General features: G+C 56.1%; 2 protein-coding genes across 9 annotated transcripts in view; one reads left to right on the top strand and one right to left on the bottom strand.

The window, feature by feature from the left end:
- LIMS2 (LIM zinc finger domain containing 2) overlaps positions 1–16,901 on the bottom strand; it is a 42,132-nt gene that overhangs the window by 6,621 nt on the left and 18,610 nt on the right. For 5 of the 8 annotated variants that reach the window (XM_047722740.1, XM_047722735.1, XM_047722736.1 and 2 more), the window contains 3 exons: positions 10,881–11,040; positions 8,699–8,765; positions 8,331–8,451 (listed from right to left, as the gene is read on the bottom strand). In XM_047722740.1, coding sequence (XP_047578696.1) covers positions 8,331–8,451; positions 8,699–8,765; positions 10,881–11,036 — 344 coding nt within the window. In that variant the 5' untranslated portion in view covers positions 11,037–11,040. Of the gene's footprint in view, positions 1–8,330; positions 8,452–8,698; positions 8,766–10,880; positions 11,041–12,198; positions 12,301–16,901 lie in introns of those variants that run through there. The other 3 variants (XM_047722739.1, XM_047722733.1, XM_047722738.1) reach the window with 3 other exon arrangements.
- On the top strand, positions 972–6,786 carry GPR17 (G protein-coupled receptor 17). Its single transcript, XM_047722741.1, has 2 exons — positions 972–1,333; positions 4,587–6,786. The coding sequence occupies exon 2, from the start codon at positions 4,619–4,621 to the stop codon at positions 5,636–5,638; it is 1,020 nt and encodes a 339-aa protein (XP_047578697.1). The 5' UTR covers positions 972–1,333; positions 4,587–4,618; the 3' UTR covers positions 5,639–6,786.

The following is a 16,901-nucleotide window of genomic DNA, read 5'->3' on the forward strand; positions in this document are numbered from 1 at the left end:
CCAGGCACACAGGGAAACATCTTTCCAACAGACTAGATCCCCGTACCAAATCTAAGGACAATCTGCAGAATTTTTTTCTAGGTAGAATGAAGACGGTACCTAAGAATTCAAGCACTAAGGTACAAAAGAAAAACCAGAATGAACCAAAACATTAACCCGCACAAATCGTAAGTTTTGGAGTGGCATGTACTTGGTTCAAATCCCGGCTCTGCCACTTCCTGGCAAGTGACTTCACCTCTCTGAGCCTGTTTTCCCATCTGTAAAATGGGCAACAATCCCGACTGCATGGGACTGTGTGAAAAACAAATTTAAGATAGTTTACATGGTAGTTACTCCCCAACGATAGCTAAGTACATTTTTTTTAACTAAAAAATGTACAGGTCTTTTGAGGTTAGGCATGCTGATTTGGTTCCCTGTGTTACCGGATACATCACTTGGGGGAAGACAGAGACAAACGAGCTTTGCTTGTTCAGTGTCAGGAGCAGCCACTGCCCACACCCCGACCCCCGCCCCCAGCCTCAAGCCACCCCCAGGAGGAGACCTGGGGACTCCTAGGCAGTGGACCACTGTGGCCCTCCTCACAGGCCTCCTGTCCAGAGGAGGAGCCTGCACAGGTAAGGGCCAGGTCTCGCAGGCTGAGCCGCGTCCCACGGGCACAGACAGCGCCCCATTATGAGGCGGCTTGCAGCTGTGCCCTGCTCAAGATAAAGGCCATGATTTATTCCGCACGTCCGAACGGAGCCTAATTATACGGGGCAAGACACAAGGACCCCACAGCAAGTGTCCTGAAAGAGTCTCCTCAGTCTCCCACCCTCCCCATTCACAAGACCCCTTCTACTGTCCCCCAGCAGGCTTGGGAGCCCAGGCCCGTTGCCATGGTGGCCAGCCCCTCCCTGCCCCCACTGGTAGGAAATTATCCTGTGCTGAAACGTCCTCTTGTCTCTGTCCTTCCCAGCCAGTCCCCTCCACCCCGCCCAGCCCGCGCCCACTCCACAGCTTCGAACATAGTCACACACTTGGCCTCTGTGACGTTTAGTGGCCAAGCTGGTCGGCCGGGGTGGGGGGGGGTGACTGCAGGCTGGGACACACTGGAATATTCACAACCCAGTGGCAGCAGAGACAGCCGTAGGAGTGGCCCACCACACAAGGAACCTCTCGGAATGAAGCGGCCTTTCAGGGCCAAGAGGGGCTGCAGCCTCCCTTCCTCTCCTTAAATAGCCAGCCTTCCACCACAGCGGCACGGAGCCCACTGCCAGCACCCCCAGCCACTGGCCGCAGCCCACCTGCCACCCTGTAGCCCTCCTGCCTTTGCACCTGGACCCGGCTGTGAGAGGTAAGGACCAGAGTCCGGTACGGGCAGGCAGGGGGTTCGGGAGCCAAGCAGAGGCAAACTCAGAGCACGGGCCGGGCAGGGATGGGCAGTATCTCTGTCCCTGAGACACTCTCTGGGATAACAGCATGACCTATTTATCAAAGGCTGCCCTGGTCTGAATCACAGTGGTCCCTCTAGGTGGTACTCCCATTGCACTGTCAGGTACACAGAGAGGGCAAGTGCCTCGTGCACAGCATTGCGACTGCGATGACAGTCAGCTGGAATCAGTACCCATGCTCTCCTCCACTAGCATACCGTAGCACAGGGAGCAGCCGGAAAGAGGATCGGGGAAGAAGAGGTCTCAGGCCATGCGAGGAAACAGCCATGCCCACCTACCACAGCTACCTTGGGCCCCTTCCTAAGGCCACGCCTGCCCACTCCTCCCTTTCATGGAGGCCCAAGACCTGTCCCCTGAAGCTTGGCTTTCCCATAGCCCCAGAGCCCCCAATGTCCAGGCCCAGGCATGCTCCACGTGCCCACACCACCCTGTTCTGAGCAGCGCCACAGGGAGAGCCAGTGACAGCAGGCAGAAGCTTGCAGGTCTGGGGTATGCAGAGAGGGGCCCATTTCAGACCACACTGCAAAAATCAGTATCAAGAATCCGATCTGTTAGGAAGGATGTTAGGTTGAAGTTGGTGTAGAGGAGAATAACGACCATGACTTCCAGTGCTTTGACGAAACCTCAGATGCGAGGCCTTCTGGCCAAGCGTCTGCGATTTCATGTTGTTGGAGCCTTCGTTGTATCCCTGGGGGTTGCAGCTTTCTATAAGTTTGCTGTGGCCGAACCAAGAAAGAAGGCATATGCAGATTTCTACAGAAATTACGATTCCATGAAAGATTTTGAGGAGATGAGGAGGGCTGGTATCTTTCAGAGTGCAAAGTGATTTTGGAATGTAAAGAATTTCTTTGGGTTGAGTTCAATTGAAGTTTGTCACTGACCTGTGTTCCTGAACTATGAAGCACGAATATTGGGTTATGGAATAGGTTGTCTTGATAAATAAACAACTAACAACAACAACAAAAAATCAGTATCAAGAATCCCAAAATGGGAGAGCTACAGAAACCTCAACAAACCAGAAACAAGCCTAAAAGCATTCTAAAATTGAGTCTAGATCCCAGATAGAGCACCATGCATGTGGCATTCGGCGCTAGTGGGAAGCTGAGGGCAGCGGGTAGGAGGCCAACAGCCAGGAGCTGGCACGGCCACCAACCAGTGCAGCCAGGCAGGCCCCACAATCGATGTAATGCTCTGCTATCTCCATCTTGAAACTCCTACTTTTTAAACAAGGGGCCCCACGTTTTTATTTTGCACTGGGTGCCAAAAATTACATTACCAGTCCTGGGGCCAGACCCCAAGGAGGTGCCCCTGAGCCTGGGGGACAATTCCAGCATGAGCCCTGAGGCCGAGCCACAGTCCCAGCTCTGGCACCCGGCACCCAGCCACCCACAGAGGCAAGGCAGTGTTCCGGGAGGTGCTGGGTGTTCCTGCTAGGTGTCCCTGAGCTTACTTCCAAATCTAGGGCCACTGTCTCTGGCCAAATGACCTGGGTCAAGTCAGCCGACTTTAAGCCTTGACTTCTTAATCCCTAATCTATAAAAGGAGACTACCAATGCCTGCCTCCTAGGAGTGGTCGAGTGGATAGCCAGTACCCATGAGCAGCCCTCAGGGAGGGGCTGGGTGACAACTGCCCTGAGGGGCAGAGTCCAGGTGTGAGGGGCAGCCCAGAGCAGAGCAAACCCAGCCCCATGTTCCATACCACCCTTCCTTTGCCTGGCCCCATCCCCTCTCCCAGCAGCCAGGGCTTCCCTGGCAACAACCCCTCAGGTCACATGTACTTGGAAACAGCAGGAAAATAATTTCTCTGTATTGGATCTCAGGCATCCTGACCCACTCTGGAGCAGGGGAGATCATTCGGGAACTTCCTGGGTCCCTTCAATACTAGGAAAGTAACCCCCTTTACTTGAGGATGGTTATAGGCCAGAGGCTCTCTGCCATTCCCCCACATTGTCCCTGGCTCTCTCCTGCTCAGGCAGCCACCCTCTCCCTTTCATGTATATGCTGTCGGGGGTGGCGGGGTCCCTGCAGGACCCAAGTGGTGGTTGATGAAGCCTGATGGGGAGGGTCAAGCCACTGCCCAGCCTGACAGCCCAGCACACCCACAGTCTCAACCACCTGCCCTGCTCTGTCTACTAAAGGCGGGTGTGCCGGGCCCTCCCCACACGCATCTGCTCTTCAGCCATGCCCAGCCTCCTCATCCTCGAGGGGCTGCTGTGCTGACAGAGCTGCCACCAGGCTTCCTGAGGGAAGCGAAGCCAGGGGACGCTTGCAGAGAACTTGCTCTGGCTCCCCGAGCGCTCAGTACAGAGCCAGGCTCAGCCAGGACAACAGCCCTGACCATGCCATGGCCACAGCCGGTGCTCCTCCTCCAGCAGCTGGGTTGTAGCTTTCCTCCTACAAGCCCCTCTCCTGCCCCTCTGCATGGCAGTCACACAGGTGGGCCTTCCAGGGGAGCCCCAGAAGCTGCCCTTCGAGTGAGGGTCTGCCAGGCATCCACCTCCTCTGCAGACACTGCCCAGGCAAGTCATGATCTCAGGGTCCCGGGATCAAGTCCTGCACTGGGCTCCAAGCTCAGCAGGGCGAGTGCTTGAGGGCTCTCTTCCTCTGCCCCTCCCCCCACTTGGGCTCTCTCTCCTCTCTCAAATAATAAATCAATCTGGAAGGAAGGAAGGGAGGAGGGAAGGAAGGAAGGGAGGGAGGGAGGGAGGGAGGGAGGGAAGGGGCGATCTACCATGCCCATCGGGACTGGAGCTCAAAGGCCTCTCGCACCACCCCCTAGCATTCAGAAAGCACACCTGGGGAACATAGCAGAAAATGTGGGGCCTTCCCTCCACCTCAGAGCCCAGACAGATGGGATTCACTCCCCACTGTCCCCATGGTCTGAGAGAGTGGACTTTTGGGATGACACCCAGGGGGACCCAGGCTCCTGTGCACATGGCAGGGATGCAGTGGCCAGTGGGAAGCCGGCCCCAGCAGCAGGCTAGCAAGCTCTAGGCCCTGGCTTTGTTTTTGCTTTTTGCTGAGCTTCAGAAAGCCTGTGATACTTACCCACCCCAGATGAACACAGGGACTGCTGTCAGTAGTCCCCAAGGCGATGACAAACTAAGATGCTTCACAGGTCCCAGGCTCTGGAACCTGTCTGCTTGTTCCCTCCAGGCTTGTCCCCTGGCTCTGCTTCCGGCTGAAGCATGAATGGCCTGGAGGTGGCTTCCCCAGGTCTGACCGCCAACTCCTCCCTGGTCATCTCAGAGCAATGTGGCCAGGAGACGCCACTGGAGAACGTCCTCTTCGCCTCCTTCTACCTCCTGGATTTCATCCTGGCTTTTGTTGGCAATGCCCTGGCCCTGTGGCTTTTCGTCCGAGACCACAAGTCAGGCACCCCCGCCAACGTATTCTTGATGCATCTGGCTGTGGCCGACTTGTCCTGTGTGCTGGTCCTGCCCACCCGCCTCGTCTACCACTTCTCTGGGAACCACTGGCCATTTGGGGAAATCCCGTGCCGACTCACCGGCTTCCTCTTCTACCTCAACATGTATGCCAGCATCTACTTCCTCACTTGCATCAGCGCTGACCGCTTCCTGGCCATCGTGCACCCCGTCAAGTCCCTTAAGCTCCGCAGGCCCCTCTATGCACACCTGGCCTGCGCCTTCCTCTGGGTAGTGGTGGCCGTAGCCATGGCCCCGCTGCTGGTGAGCCCGCAGACCGTGCAGACCAACCACACGGTCATCTGCCTGCAGCTGTACCGGGAGAAGGCCTCCCAGCACGCCCTCGTGTCCCTGGCCGTGGCCTTCACCTTCCCGTTTGTCACCACGGTCACCTGCTACCTGCTGATCATCCGCAGCCTGCGGCAGGGCCCTCGCGTGGAGAAGCGCCTCAAGAACAAGGCGGTCCGCATGATCGCCGTGGTGCTCGCCATCTTCCTGGTCTGCTTCGTGCCCTACCATGTGCACCGCTCCGTCTACGTGCTGCGCTACCACGGCGGAGGGACCTCATGTGCCACCCAGCGCGTCCTGGCCCTGGGAAACCGCGTCACCTCCTGCCTCACCAGCCTCAACGGGGCACTGGACCCAGTCATGTACTTCTTTGTGGCTGAGAAGTTCCGCGATGCCCTGTGCAACCTGGTCTGTGGCAAAAGGCTCTCAGGCCCGCCCCCCAGCTTTGAAGGGAAAACCAATGAGAGCTCACTGAGTGCCAGGTCAGAGCTGTGAGCCCCCGGACGCCAGCCCTGGGCCCCAGTGCCACAGACTGTCCTCAGAAGGACCTCCCCACCCCACCTCAGGGTGCACGCCACCAGACTCGTGATGAAGAAGCCCAGTCTCTCCAAGGGTGGAACTCAGCACCCAGTAACTGGTTCTGTCTTATCTCATGTGCAAATCCCTAAAAGAGGACACCCCTCCACGGAACCAATCAGCCACCCACCCCCTGCAGAGACTGTGCTGGCCCTGCTCACTTACAGTTACTGGATACTCAGTGACTTCACCCCATGGCAAGGCGGGGCAAGGAGGCCAGAGGAACAGTTCCCAAACAATGAGTGTCTTTCTTCCCCAAGGGCTGCTTGCTAGACTCCCAACCTCCTTCCCGAGAAACACACAGCAGCAGAGCTCTGCAGAAAGAACCCCAGACGGCAGCTGCGAATGACTCAAGAGAAGGGGGTGTGGGAATCCTGATGGAGGGGAAGGAGTATGAGTTTCCCGGGTGGCACCTTTGCCAGATGACCCCTGAGTTCAGGGGACATGGACGGTAACTTGTAACTGAGTGTTGTAGGTACATTTCATGTTGGCCAGCAAATGACATCCAACAAGCGCGGCCTTTGGGCTCCTCATCTCAGCGCTGGGTCCTTGCTCACTGTGCAAGGCCTGACAACCCATGGCTTCTCAGCAGCTGCCTGATCCCTCTTGAGTCAGCTGAGCAGCCGGCAGGGGTGGACAGACGGGGCAGCCGGGCTTTGTCCTTGTCTCAGGACACCTCCAGCAGGGAGCCCACGCCTGGCATGGAACCCTGTGTCCCACTAACCGAGACCAGCAGCGGTGTCCTTTGCTTCCTGAGAGGCTCTACCTGCCACGGCGGGGCCCAGGTCCCCTTTTGTACCTGATCACACTGATTGTAAACATAACTGTACTTTAAGATTCTGAAGGTTATTGTGTTCGGCTGACATAATTCCCTTCCCAGAACTCCTCCTCCCTCCCACCCAAGAGTGGCAAAGCCGAGGTGAGGACTGGAGAGGCCAGGCAGCACCTGCTTTTGTCTCTGGATCAGACAGCCCCCGCAGCCTGCCCCCACGTGCACACTCACACTCTGCACCACAGGCCTCAGAGGGCAGCCCCGGGCGAGGAGGGTCTCTGCGGGGCAGCCACACTTTCTTCACAGCAGCACCTTACTTCGGAGCGCTTCCAGCCTCTCCCGGGTTTTCCCAGCCTCTCCTGCCACAGGCAGCTCCGTGTGAGCTGGAGCTCAGGAGAGAGGACTCGCTCAGGCCCACACCTGGTGGGCAACCCCTGATCGGCGCAGGACCGCTGGGACACCACCTCCCCTCCACAGCCCCTTCTGTAGACAACGACAGGGACCTCTGCCCAGGGGCCCACAGACACCAAGACCGACACCAGGCAACACGCAACAGGAGAATGGGAGAGATCACTGCAGGCTGCACCCAGAACAAATGGTACAGTGGCAGAGAACAGAGAGGTGACAAGGTAGAAGAGGGCAGGGGACTCTCAGCTAGGGTAGGCGGCCACCTTCACTGCATGAGGAGACCTGCTGGTCAGTGGAGGAGAGGCCAGGGTTTGTTTGGGGCCTGTTGCCTTTGGGATGCCCAGTGGGCACCAAGTGGTTGAGAACCTGAGGGAAAGGTCTGGAGTGGAGGTGGACAGCTGAATCATCCAGTGCATGCATGCCAGTTGGGGTTCTGGGACGTTGGACAGAGATGAGGCCCAGGTGCTGAGCCCCCAGCAAGCCAACATGGAGAGACAGGTGGAGGGAGGTCAGAAGAGGAGAGGACCCAGCACAGCCACCAGGCAGGAGGAAACCACGAGAACACAGGGTCCTGGGTGCCTGGAGAGGAGGCATTTCAGCAAGAAGAAAAAGCTGCCGTGAAGCCCACTGAGAGGTCAAGAGAGGACCGTAGTGACCCGTGGGTCTGGCAATGAGGAGGGAGGTCATGGGGATGGACCTGACTGGCAGTGGGGGGCACGTGAGAGGAGCCAGCAAGGGCACTGGAACATGCCGCAGACAGCCACGATGGGAGGACAGCTCTGGGAGAAGCAGCGCAGACTGCAGCAGAGAGATCCACTGGAGAAGGTAGAGCAGGGACAGGGCCTCCATGGGGCACTGTGACTGAGGCCTGGGCAGCACCAGGGCAGGGAGCAGGAGAGCCTTCCCCTCGGGAAAGTGGTGGGAGGTCCTCACTCTAGAAGGATAGAGGGGAAAGAGACGGTGCAGGGAGGAAAGAGCCAGTCCTCCCGGAAGAAGGGAACTCAGTCTACAAAGGAAACTTAGCACAGAGTGCCAGAGTCAGTTCGGGCCCCCTGGCTGAGTGATTTCTCTCCAGCAGCATTTAGTCAGGGGCACAGGGAAAGAGGCAGGCAGCTCCGCTCAGCAGCAAGGGCTGGCCAGGCAATAGTGATGACCCAAAGCTCTTTATCCATCCACTGCCTCTGATGGCCCCTGCCCCAGCCAGCTACCTCCTCACTGCCTGCTGTCAGCCTGCTTCTGGGAGCAAGCCCAGGCCTGACGCAGTCCCTGACTCGTCACCCCCTACTCTCTCTGGCCCCAGCCCTCACCTATAAACCAGGGTCTCTCAGCTGCCTTGCAGATGGGCCCAGGCCTTGCAGGGCCTGGCACTAAGGCACTAAGCAGTGCATTTGGTGAGGGTCCACCTCCTAGCCAGGATCCGGCCCACCTCACCTGCCTGCGTTCTTCACGAAGCCCAGGTCAGCCAGCTCCACGTCACATAGCTCACAGCGGAAGCACCCCGGGTGCCAGTTGTTGTTCATGGCCTTGATGACACGGCCAATGATGAACTCACCTGGAAGACAAGGGTCCCAGATCACTGAGGCAGGCACGTGTCCCCCTCCCAGCTCCCTCTGAAGCCCTGCCCACACTGGCACTCGCCTGAGCTCAGCCTGATCCCAGGGCTCCCCTCCCAGAGCTTAGGGAGGTGATGCCTCCAGAGAGCTGGTGCTCAGAGAGGGGATGGGGAAGAGCACCTGTGCTCCCGCCTACCTGCCCAACCCCCTAGGCATGCAGAGGAGTGCGCTACATCCAGCCCTTACCGCAGGATCCACAGCATGGAGCAAACAGCATTTGGAAGTCATGTTCGCAGTACTTCCGGCCTTCGAACTGCAAATGGACCAGCAGAGAATGTTCAAGCAAACCTCCATCATTCCCCTCCAGCTGGCCGGTCTTTGTTGGATCAGGACCCACCCTCAGGAAAGCTAGAAAGGCACCCGAATTTGTGCAATTGCTACTGTGACAGGAAACTGGGTGCGGCACCCAACCCTCCCTGCGGAGAAGACTTTCTAGAGGAGGTGGTAAGGAGCTGGAAGACCACAGGGGTTGGAGTGCTGAGAGGAGGGCAATCCAGAGCAACTGGGCCAAGGCCTGGAGATGGGAGGGAATCAGCAGGAATGGGCCTTTACCACAGGGCGGGCGTGCAAAGTAAGGGGTCTCCAAGAAGCTGGGAACTGGGCAAGGCCAGCCCTCAAAAGCCACTGCTGTTTGCACAAGACCTTGGCCCTGCTGGTCCTGGGAGCGAGCCGAGGGCTGGAACCAAGTCTGATTTATAAATGTCGCTTGGCCCTATTTCCTGTGTATCTTCTCTATGTGAGAAGTCCATTTCCCTCAGAGGCCACAAGATACCCGGAGAGGGAGACGGAAAGAGGGACACAGGAAAAACATGGGGGCCTGAGAGACTCCACCCCAAGTCCTGCAGCTAGCAGGAGCCACTCCAGGCACCAGCCACTGTCCCCATCTGCCTGGACAATGATGGCCTTGCCATGGTCCCAAGTATGGCCAAGCCCTGCCCCTGATTTCTTCTCCCTTGACAATTTTCTTTTTAAAAAAGATTGGTTTGTCCTCTTCTCTGAAATGAGCATCTTATTAGTCTGCAACTGAATATGGCCCTACACAGTGGCCCGTAGAGGCAGCAGGGCGTGAACTTCATTCAGCAACGACTCTTTCCTGAGCACCTACTGTGTGCCAGGCTTTGTTCTAGGCACATGGCCACCACAAACAGAGCTCAGCCTCCCCTCCCCCTGCCTCTACAGTGGGCCAGCATTTCCCAAGAGGCTGGAAGTCTCCAATGCTGCCAATAGGAGCTCACACACTGCACGGCCGTCCATCTGTCCATCCCGTCAGCTGTACCTTCAAAGCCTCTCTAGTCTCTGAGACCTGGTCACCACCTCCACTGCAACCACCAGTGGCACACTGGTAAATGATGACCAACCAGCCCTTTGGAAGACGGGATCTGCTCTGTAGCATTTACCAGTTTCTATGGTGTGAAAATTCCTGCCACAGACAATGTCAGGCTCCCAACACAACATCAGCATGGAGTTCAGATACATGCAGCAGCCATCAGGGTACATTTCCACCACCCAGGTACAAGAGACAAGTAACTTCGAAGGCACAGATGATAGGAAAACGTAATAAAATAATTAGGAAGTGGTGAGTTTTGAGTATGTGTTACCCTTGTTTCCAATAAAATTTTATTTCACTGTACATTTATATAACTTAATTTTTAATAAGAGTTATGTTTAACCACTAGTTGGCAAGATTATTGAAAATTTAAATAATCTGCTCTTATGAGGCAGTGTGACCAAGCCTAGATCCACTTCACTTGATCAGGGTTTTTTCAGTAATCCAGCTTCTGGTCCCACCTGTTCTCCAGCTTCTGTGCCTGCCCATATTTGTCTCTCCCCAGCACAGCAAAGAGAGTGTTCCTTTTCAAGCTGTCAGACAGACTGCCTCTGGCAACCCTCAAATACCCTGCATGCGCTGACCTCAGGGCCTTTGCACCTGACTGTGCTCTCTGATGAATGCTCTTCTTGCAGATGTAGGCTGGCTCCCTCACCTCCTTCAGGTCTGCTCAAACATCATCTTCCCTGACCACCCTCCCTCCGCAGCCCGATTCCCTGTACCCAGAGCACTGAGCACCATCTGATATACCATATATTTATTGTGTTCACTGTCTGCTCTCAAAGGAGGGTATGTGCTGCCAGAGCTGGGTGTTTGCATCCCATGGCCTCCCAGAGTCTACCCAGAGGAGGCTGGATGAATAGTGACTCTCCTTCACAGCTTCACAAGTGAAGACACGCCCACAAAGACACTGCTCATCAGTCACTGGTTGGGACCATGGCTGGCACAGCCCGTTGGCTCCTAGGAAGCATGCTCTGAGCTGGTGGGGGGGCTCGGGCTCCAATACGGCAGTCTGGCCGAGGGTTCCGGCCGTGTGCTCACCTCGTAGAAGAGCCCCTCGGGGAATGGCCGGAAGCACTGGGCACACACGAAGCAGTGCTCGTGGTACAGTTCTCCGTTGCTGTTGACGATCCGCTCGGCAGGGGCGAAGCGTGCCTGGCAGCGCTGGCACACCGCATTGGCCAAGGCGTTGGACATGTTGCTGGGGGGAGAAGGGGTGGACAGGTCAGGCCTGGGGAGGGGCAAAGACAAGCAAGCCTGGGGAGCTGCACTCAAGGGGCACACCTCCCTCCTTAAAAAGTTAAAATGCTTGGGCACCTGGGTGACTCAGTGGGTTAAAGCCTCTGCTTTTGGCTCAGGTCATGGTCCCAGGGTCCTGGGATCCCCACATCGGGCTCTCTGCTCAGCAGGGAGCCTGCTTCCCCCTCTCTCTCTCTGCCTGCCTCTCTGCCTACTTGTGATCTCTGTCTGTCAAATAAATAAAATCTTTTTTTAAAAAAAAAGTTAAAATGCTCTCTAGAGTGAGGGAACTCACTGTCCTCACCCTAATGACAGTCTTGGCACTGTGGGGACTCAGCAACATGCAGTCGGGGCTGAGCTGCCTGGCAGTGGCTTGGCCTACACATGCATCGAAGCTTCTATGTCCTGTGGGCATCCTAAGTGCCAGCACACACCAGTCTATAGTATGTATTCCCAGATGACAACCCTACCAGGCCAATGCAGCATCCCCATTTTATACATGGACCAGCCAAGGCCTGCAGAGAGTTAGTGTTCTTCCTGAGGGCCACAGTGGGTGGAGGCAAAGCCTGGATTAGAAACCGGCACCCCTCCAGACTCTAAAGCCCCCATCTTTTCGGATGCCCTAGAGTCCCCATGCACATCTATGGAGCATCAGACATGGCCAGGACATAGCCAGGCACACACCCATCAGAGCAGCGAGGGCTCAAGACCAGCACCCTCATGGTGGCCTGGGCTGACCTCACTCTCTGGATCTAGACTCCCAGCCATGGAAATACCAGAAGATGGGTTACAGGCCAGTTAGATGAGGGGCATGTGCCAGCACTCAGCAGCATGTCTGGCCCACAGTAAGCCCCCACAAGGACAGTGCAGTAGTTGCCAACATCTGTGCTTGGTTCCGAGGCTCGGTCTTCATCATGCTGGCCCACATGTTGGGGTATCTGTGGTCATCTCAGCTCCCTCTTATACCTCCTATCGCCTCTTCTCAGGGAACCAGAGTCTCCCAGATATAGAACTTCACCCAGGCATAAATCGGTAGCTCTGTAATCCACTCATTTAATCCCTGAGGCAACCCTGCCCTCCAGATGAGAGACCTAAGGCTCAGAGAGATTAAGTAACTTGCCCAAGCTCACACAGCAGATGACAGAGTCCAGATTTGAATCCAGATTGCTCAGACTTCAGTGGCTCTTTCCTCTGCACCAGGAGCCAGTTGCAAACCACCTGCCTCAAAAAACATGTAACCACCTTACCATGGAGCAAGTGAGAGTGGGAATCTTTGGGATAGGAGCAGGCTGGGAGCAGATGTCCTCATCCAGGGTAGGCAACACCACCCCTGGGGTAAGTGGTAGGCTTCCTTCTGGGAGGAGTAAAGTCCAAACTGAACCACAAAGGGGAAATGCCCACACTGAGCCAAGCCCATGCTGAAAGGCCCTGAGATGTGGCCTGGAAGAGCTGTCTCAGACTGACAGCCTCTATGACCTCCCAAATACTGACGCCCAGGCCTTCTGCAATAAGGACAGCAAATAGGTTTTGTCTCAATTGTCAGCTCTGACAGATGGGTGGGGCGGGGGCTGGGATGGTGCCTGGATATCTGGGCAAAGCAGGACAGTCATGTTCAGCAAGGAGACATTCAAGCAGCCAGCAACGTCAGCAACATACAGAGTGACTAGACACAAGCTGCCTACTCCTGAGAATCCTTCCAGCCTGTTCTGCCTTCTAGGGTATGAATCCCATCCCTGCCTTGCTGCTGCAGCATTATGAGAAGAATTCTCGAGTGAGTGAAGCTCTGGCTGGGGTGTTCAAGTGTCCATCACAGGGAAGGTTACCTAAACAGGATGAGTGCAGGAGGTGGGAGAGGGCTCTTCTGGTCAGGGGCCTGGGGGTGGGTTAGGGACAGTGGGTCTAACGGGGAGCTGCTGGCACCCAGACAGGCTGAAGCTGGACTGGGGGCTCCAGGCAGGACTCCCTCTCTGTTCAGCCTAGAAACCATGTGGCAGGAAGGGGCTGGGCCAGAGGGCTCTTCAGAAGTCTTGCCAGGCATGTCTCAGCCTGCCCTCAGCTGTGTTTGGGGGACTAAAGCCACTTTCTCTGTCCTTGTACCGGTCACCGGTGCAAGGAAGCAGGATGGTGGCAGGGTCAGGGAGAGCCCAAGACGCAAGGCACTGTCTGCGTGCGGCAACCAGCCCCCAACCCAATACACACCGCAGCCCCCTGCAGGTCTCCACAAGGTGGGCCAGAGACTCAGAGGAGTGACAACCTAAGCCGCCATGGAGGGCTGGGCTGGACTCATCACCACAGGCATGGTTTCCCACTGGGGAACACTGGGAGCCTCGCAGCCTTGCCCTCCTACAGCACACACCCATGGTGGTGGGAGGAAGTTCCAACTCCCGGCTGTGCACAAGATCATACTGGTCTTGGAGAAGTGAGAAATCAACAGGAAATCCTGTGACCCTGGATCTGGAATTCCCCAAAGGACCCAGAAAATGAAGCCAAAACAAGGATTCAAGTCCAGCCCCCAGGCTCTTGGATTGCAGCTTAAAGCCCCAGTGCCTCCCAAGGCCCCTTGCCCTCTAGCCTCCAGTGGGGCAGACTCAACTCCCACCTCCAGCCACTGCCTCCAGACGGCTGTCTTCTCAGCCAAAGCCACACCTTATAGGTGACCCACCCAGCAGCCACTGTCGCTTGCTGCTAGCCCAGGCACTTGACCAAACTTCAACATTCCGCCCTTGCTAAGTAGACCCTCTGTTATACTCTCCTCTGTGGTTCCATCTCATGGTGACCGTGTTCCTGGCCAGGACCCTAACAGATAGCACCCCCACAGCAGGTGGCCACACCTTACCTTCCTGTTCATCTTCACCTGGTCCCCTAGCCAGAGCAGCTGATCTTTAACTGGTCTGAGTCTAGTTCCCTGGCTGGGTCCCTGGGTGCCTCGGGTTGAAGATTTTGCTGTCTATCTCCCGCATGCCTTGCACAAGCCCTGGCAGTGGAAGGTGGGGTGTGGAGGGGACCACCTACCTTTCACACCCACTGGCTGCTCCAGCCCAAGTCCTGGGGGGCAGCAGCACCCCCAAGGGACTCCTGGGACCGCATCCCCATGCCATCCTGTTCAGGATCACAGACAACACTCCAACCCACTGGCCTAAGACAGAGGGATGGACAGACAGGCAAATGTGCCTAGCAAATAAACCATGTCACCATGAGAGAAAGGCCAGCCATCTCCTGCAGGAGGCAATGACACAAGAGGGGGTACCGGGCTCACCCTTCCATGTTTGAATCATAATAGCTCCCCCCATCAGCTGGGGGACCTGGAAAAGGATACCAGTTTCTCTGCGCCTCACCTGCAAAGAGCTGTGCCAGAGTAGCAATTACCTCCTCACAGAGCCAAGGTGAAGAGCTCACAGCACACAGCACATTAAGCCCAGGGCCAGGCATGCTAAGCACTGTGTGAAGAGAGATGTTGTTTCCCTGCAACTCTGGGAGCCTTCAGAGCACCTCCTCCCCAGCCCAGTGCTGGAGAAGGCCTGCAGCCTGCCTGCACTCCCTGCCAGAGAGCAAAGGGTGGGAGATGTGGACATTCCACGTCCTCCCTCACACATTCCAACCAAGAACGGGAGCACCAAGTCAGCCGAGTGCGTCCCCCAAGGAGACATCACCATCCTGCCCCGGTTGGACGACACTCAATGCTGCTGAAGGCAGAGCTGGTGCCCAGAGAATGTACAAGAGCACACCATCTGTGCCTCTTCGCCAACCCTTCCCAATACCCCAAAACACTCTCAATCCTGAAAGCCTGACACAAGCCAGTTTGTAAGCTCACTGGGTGATGAGATGGCACTGAACATTATAATGGCTGGGGTGGGGGGGAGCCCTCTTTGTGCCCACTTCTTGTGAGGAGAGGTTGCTGGTTCCAGATAAGGAAACTGAAGTAGAGAGAGGGTCAGTAACCTGCTAAGGGTCTCACAGGACTGGACCATGTTCTCTCCTGTCCCCTTAGCTCCTGGTAGCATTATACAGGCACAGCCATTCAAGACTCTGTGTTTTGTTTTGTTTTGTTTTGTTTTGTAACAACCCGAGACCCCTGGGTGGCTCAGTGAGTTAAGCATCTGCTTTCGGCTCAGGTTATGATCCTGGGATCCTGGGATAAAGTCCTGTGCCAGGCTCCCGCGCAGCAAGGAGCCCCCTTCTCCCTCTCCCTGTCCTTCCCCCTGCTTGTGCACGCTCTCTCACTCTCTCTCTCTCAAGTGAATAAATAAAACCTTTTAAAAAAAATAGAAAGAAGAGAATAACAACCCTAGACACTGCCCCACACGAGCCTCCCACCCATCTGAGCCTAGAAAGATAAGATGAGGTTTGGGAATAAGCAGAGGCTGGCCACAGGGGTCCGTTCACACTTGAGAATGAGTCAGTGTTACTGAGGCCACATCGGGCTGAGTGGCAACGAGTCCAAGGCACGTGCTGTACGGCCAGGCAAACTAGGCTGCCGAGCTGGCTCAGGTGTTCCCTGGCTGTGCTATTTGCTCAAAGTAAGCCCTGAGCCAGGGCTTCCTCATCGAGGAAGCCACAGCTACCTTCATGGGTAGCTGGGAGGATTCAGTGAGGTGACACCTGCAAGCACAGCCCAGAACGGCTCTATCACAGCAGCCAGTCCCATTCCTTCCCTCCTTCATGTGACACTTCTTTACTGAGAACCTCCTCTGTGCTCAGGCACTGTTCCTGGCACAGGGAGCAAAGGGGGATCCCATAGCAGCATGACCTCTGAAGCTCGAGTGGAAGCTGCCCCAGGCACCGCCCAGGCCTCCTCCCTCATGAGGGTACCTGGCTGCAAGAATTTCCACCAAGCCAGTCCCACCCTCAGCCTGGGGAACGCTGGAAAATGAAATGCCGCCTTGGGCTGCTCCACACGATGCACTGACCCCACCAGGAACATTTTCCCAGGCTGGCTGGAGCTTGTGGGAGATTACATGGCTTTTCCTGCAGCCCTAGCCATACCTCTTCACTCCAGCGCCTTCTCTGACTTGGAAGCAGGTGCACTTTAAAACCGTCCCACTGATAACAGAGGGCTGAAGGAGGGCACGAGCCAGAAATTCACAGAAAAATAAAGACAAGTATATATAAACGTATGTGCCTGCATGCAGAGGACTTTCCTGAGGCCTGATTTTTTTTTTAAAGATTTTATTTATTTATTTGACAGAGGTCACAAGTAGGCAGAGAGAGAGAGAGAGAGGAGGAGGAGGAAGCAGGCTCCCTGCTGAGCAGAGAGCCCGATGTGGGGCTCGATCCCAGGACTCTGGGATCATGACCTGAGCCGAAGGCAGAGGCTTTAACCCACTGAGCCACCCAGGCGCCCCCTGAGGCCTGATTTTTATGACCATGCCCATGTGCCCTCCTTGCATCTTGGCCTTGTCTATACCATGAAATCTCTCTCCAGCATGGTCTCTGGCCTCTCAATGCCCTGGGAGCCATTCCCTGCACCACACCTCACTCCATGCATGTCCAAGGACATCCAGAGGCCTACCGGTAAGGGTTCCCCTTCTAGCACTGTCACACTCAGGTGAGTTTCTTGGCATCCTGGCCTCACGTTCCCCACCTGAAAAATGGGCTTGTCCAGTCCCCGTCCTGGTGTGTAAGGGGACTGCCATCCCAAGTGTGCAACAGGGGCAGCTCTACAGCCTGTATTGCACCCCCCACACACCCCCACCCAATGCTCTGCTCCTTGCTCTGTCATTTACCCAAGATGTCTCTGGTCATTCCTCATTACCTCTCCTGAAGGTTGTTCTGATCATAGGGACACAGTGAGCTCAGAGCAGGCTGGATTTTCCCAGCATAGCA

Source organism: Lutra lutra, chromosome 3 (assembly GCF_902655055.1).
Source record: "Lutra lutra chromosome 3, mLutLut1.2, whole genome shotgun sequence".
Lineage (NCBI taxonomy): Eukaryota > Metazoa > Chordata > Mammalia > Carnivora > Mustelidae > Lutra > Lutra lutra.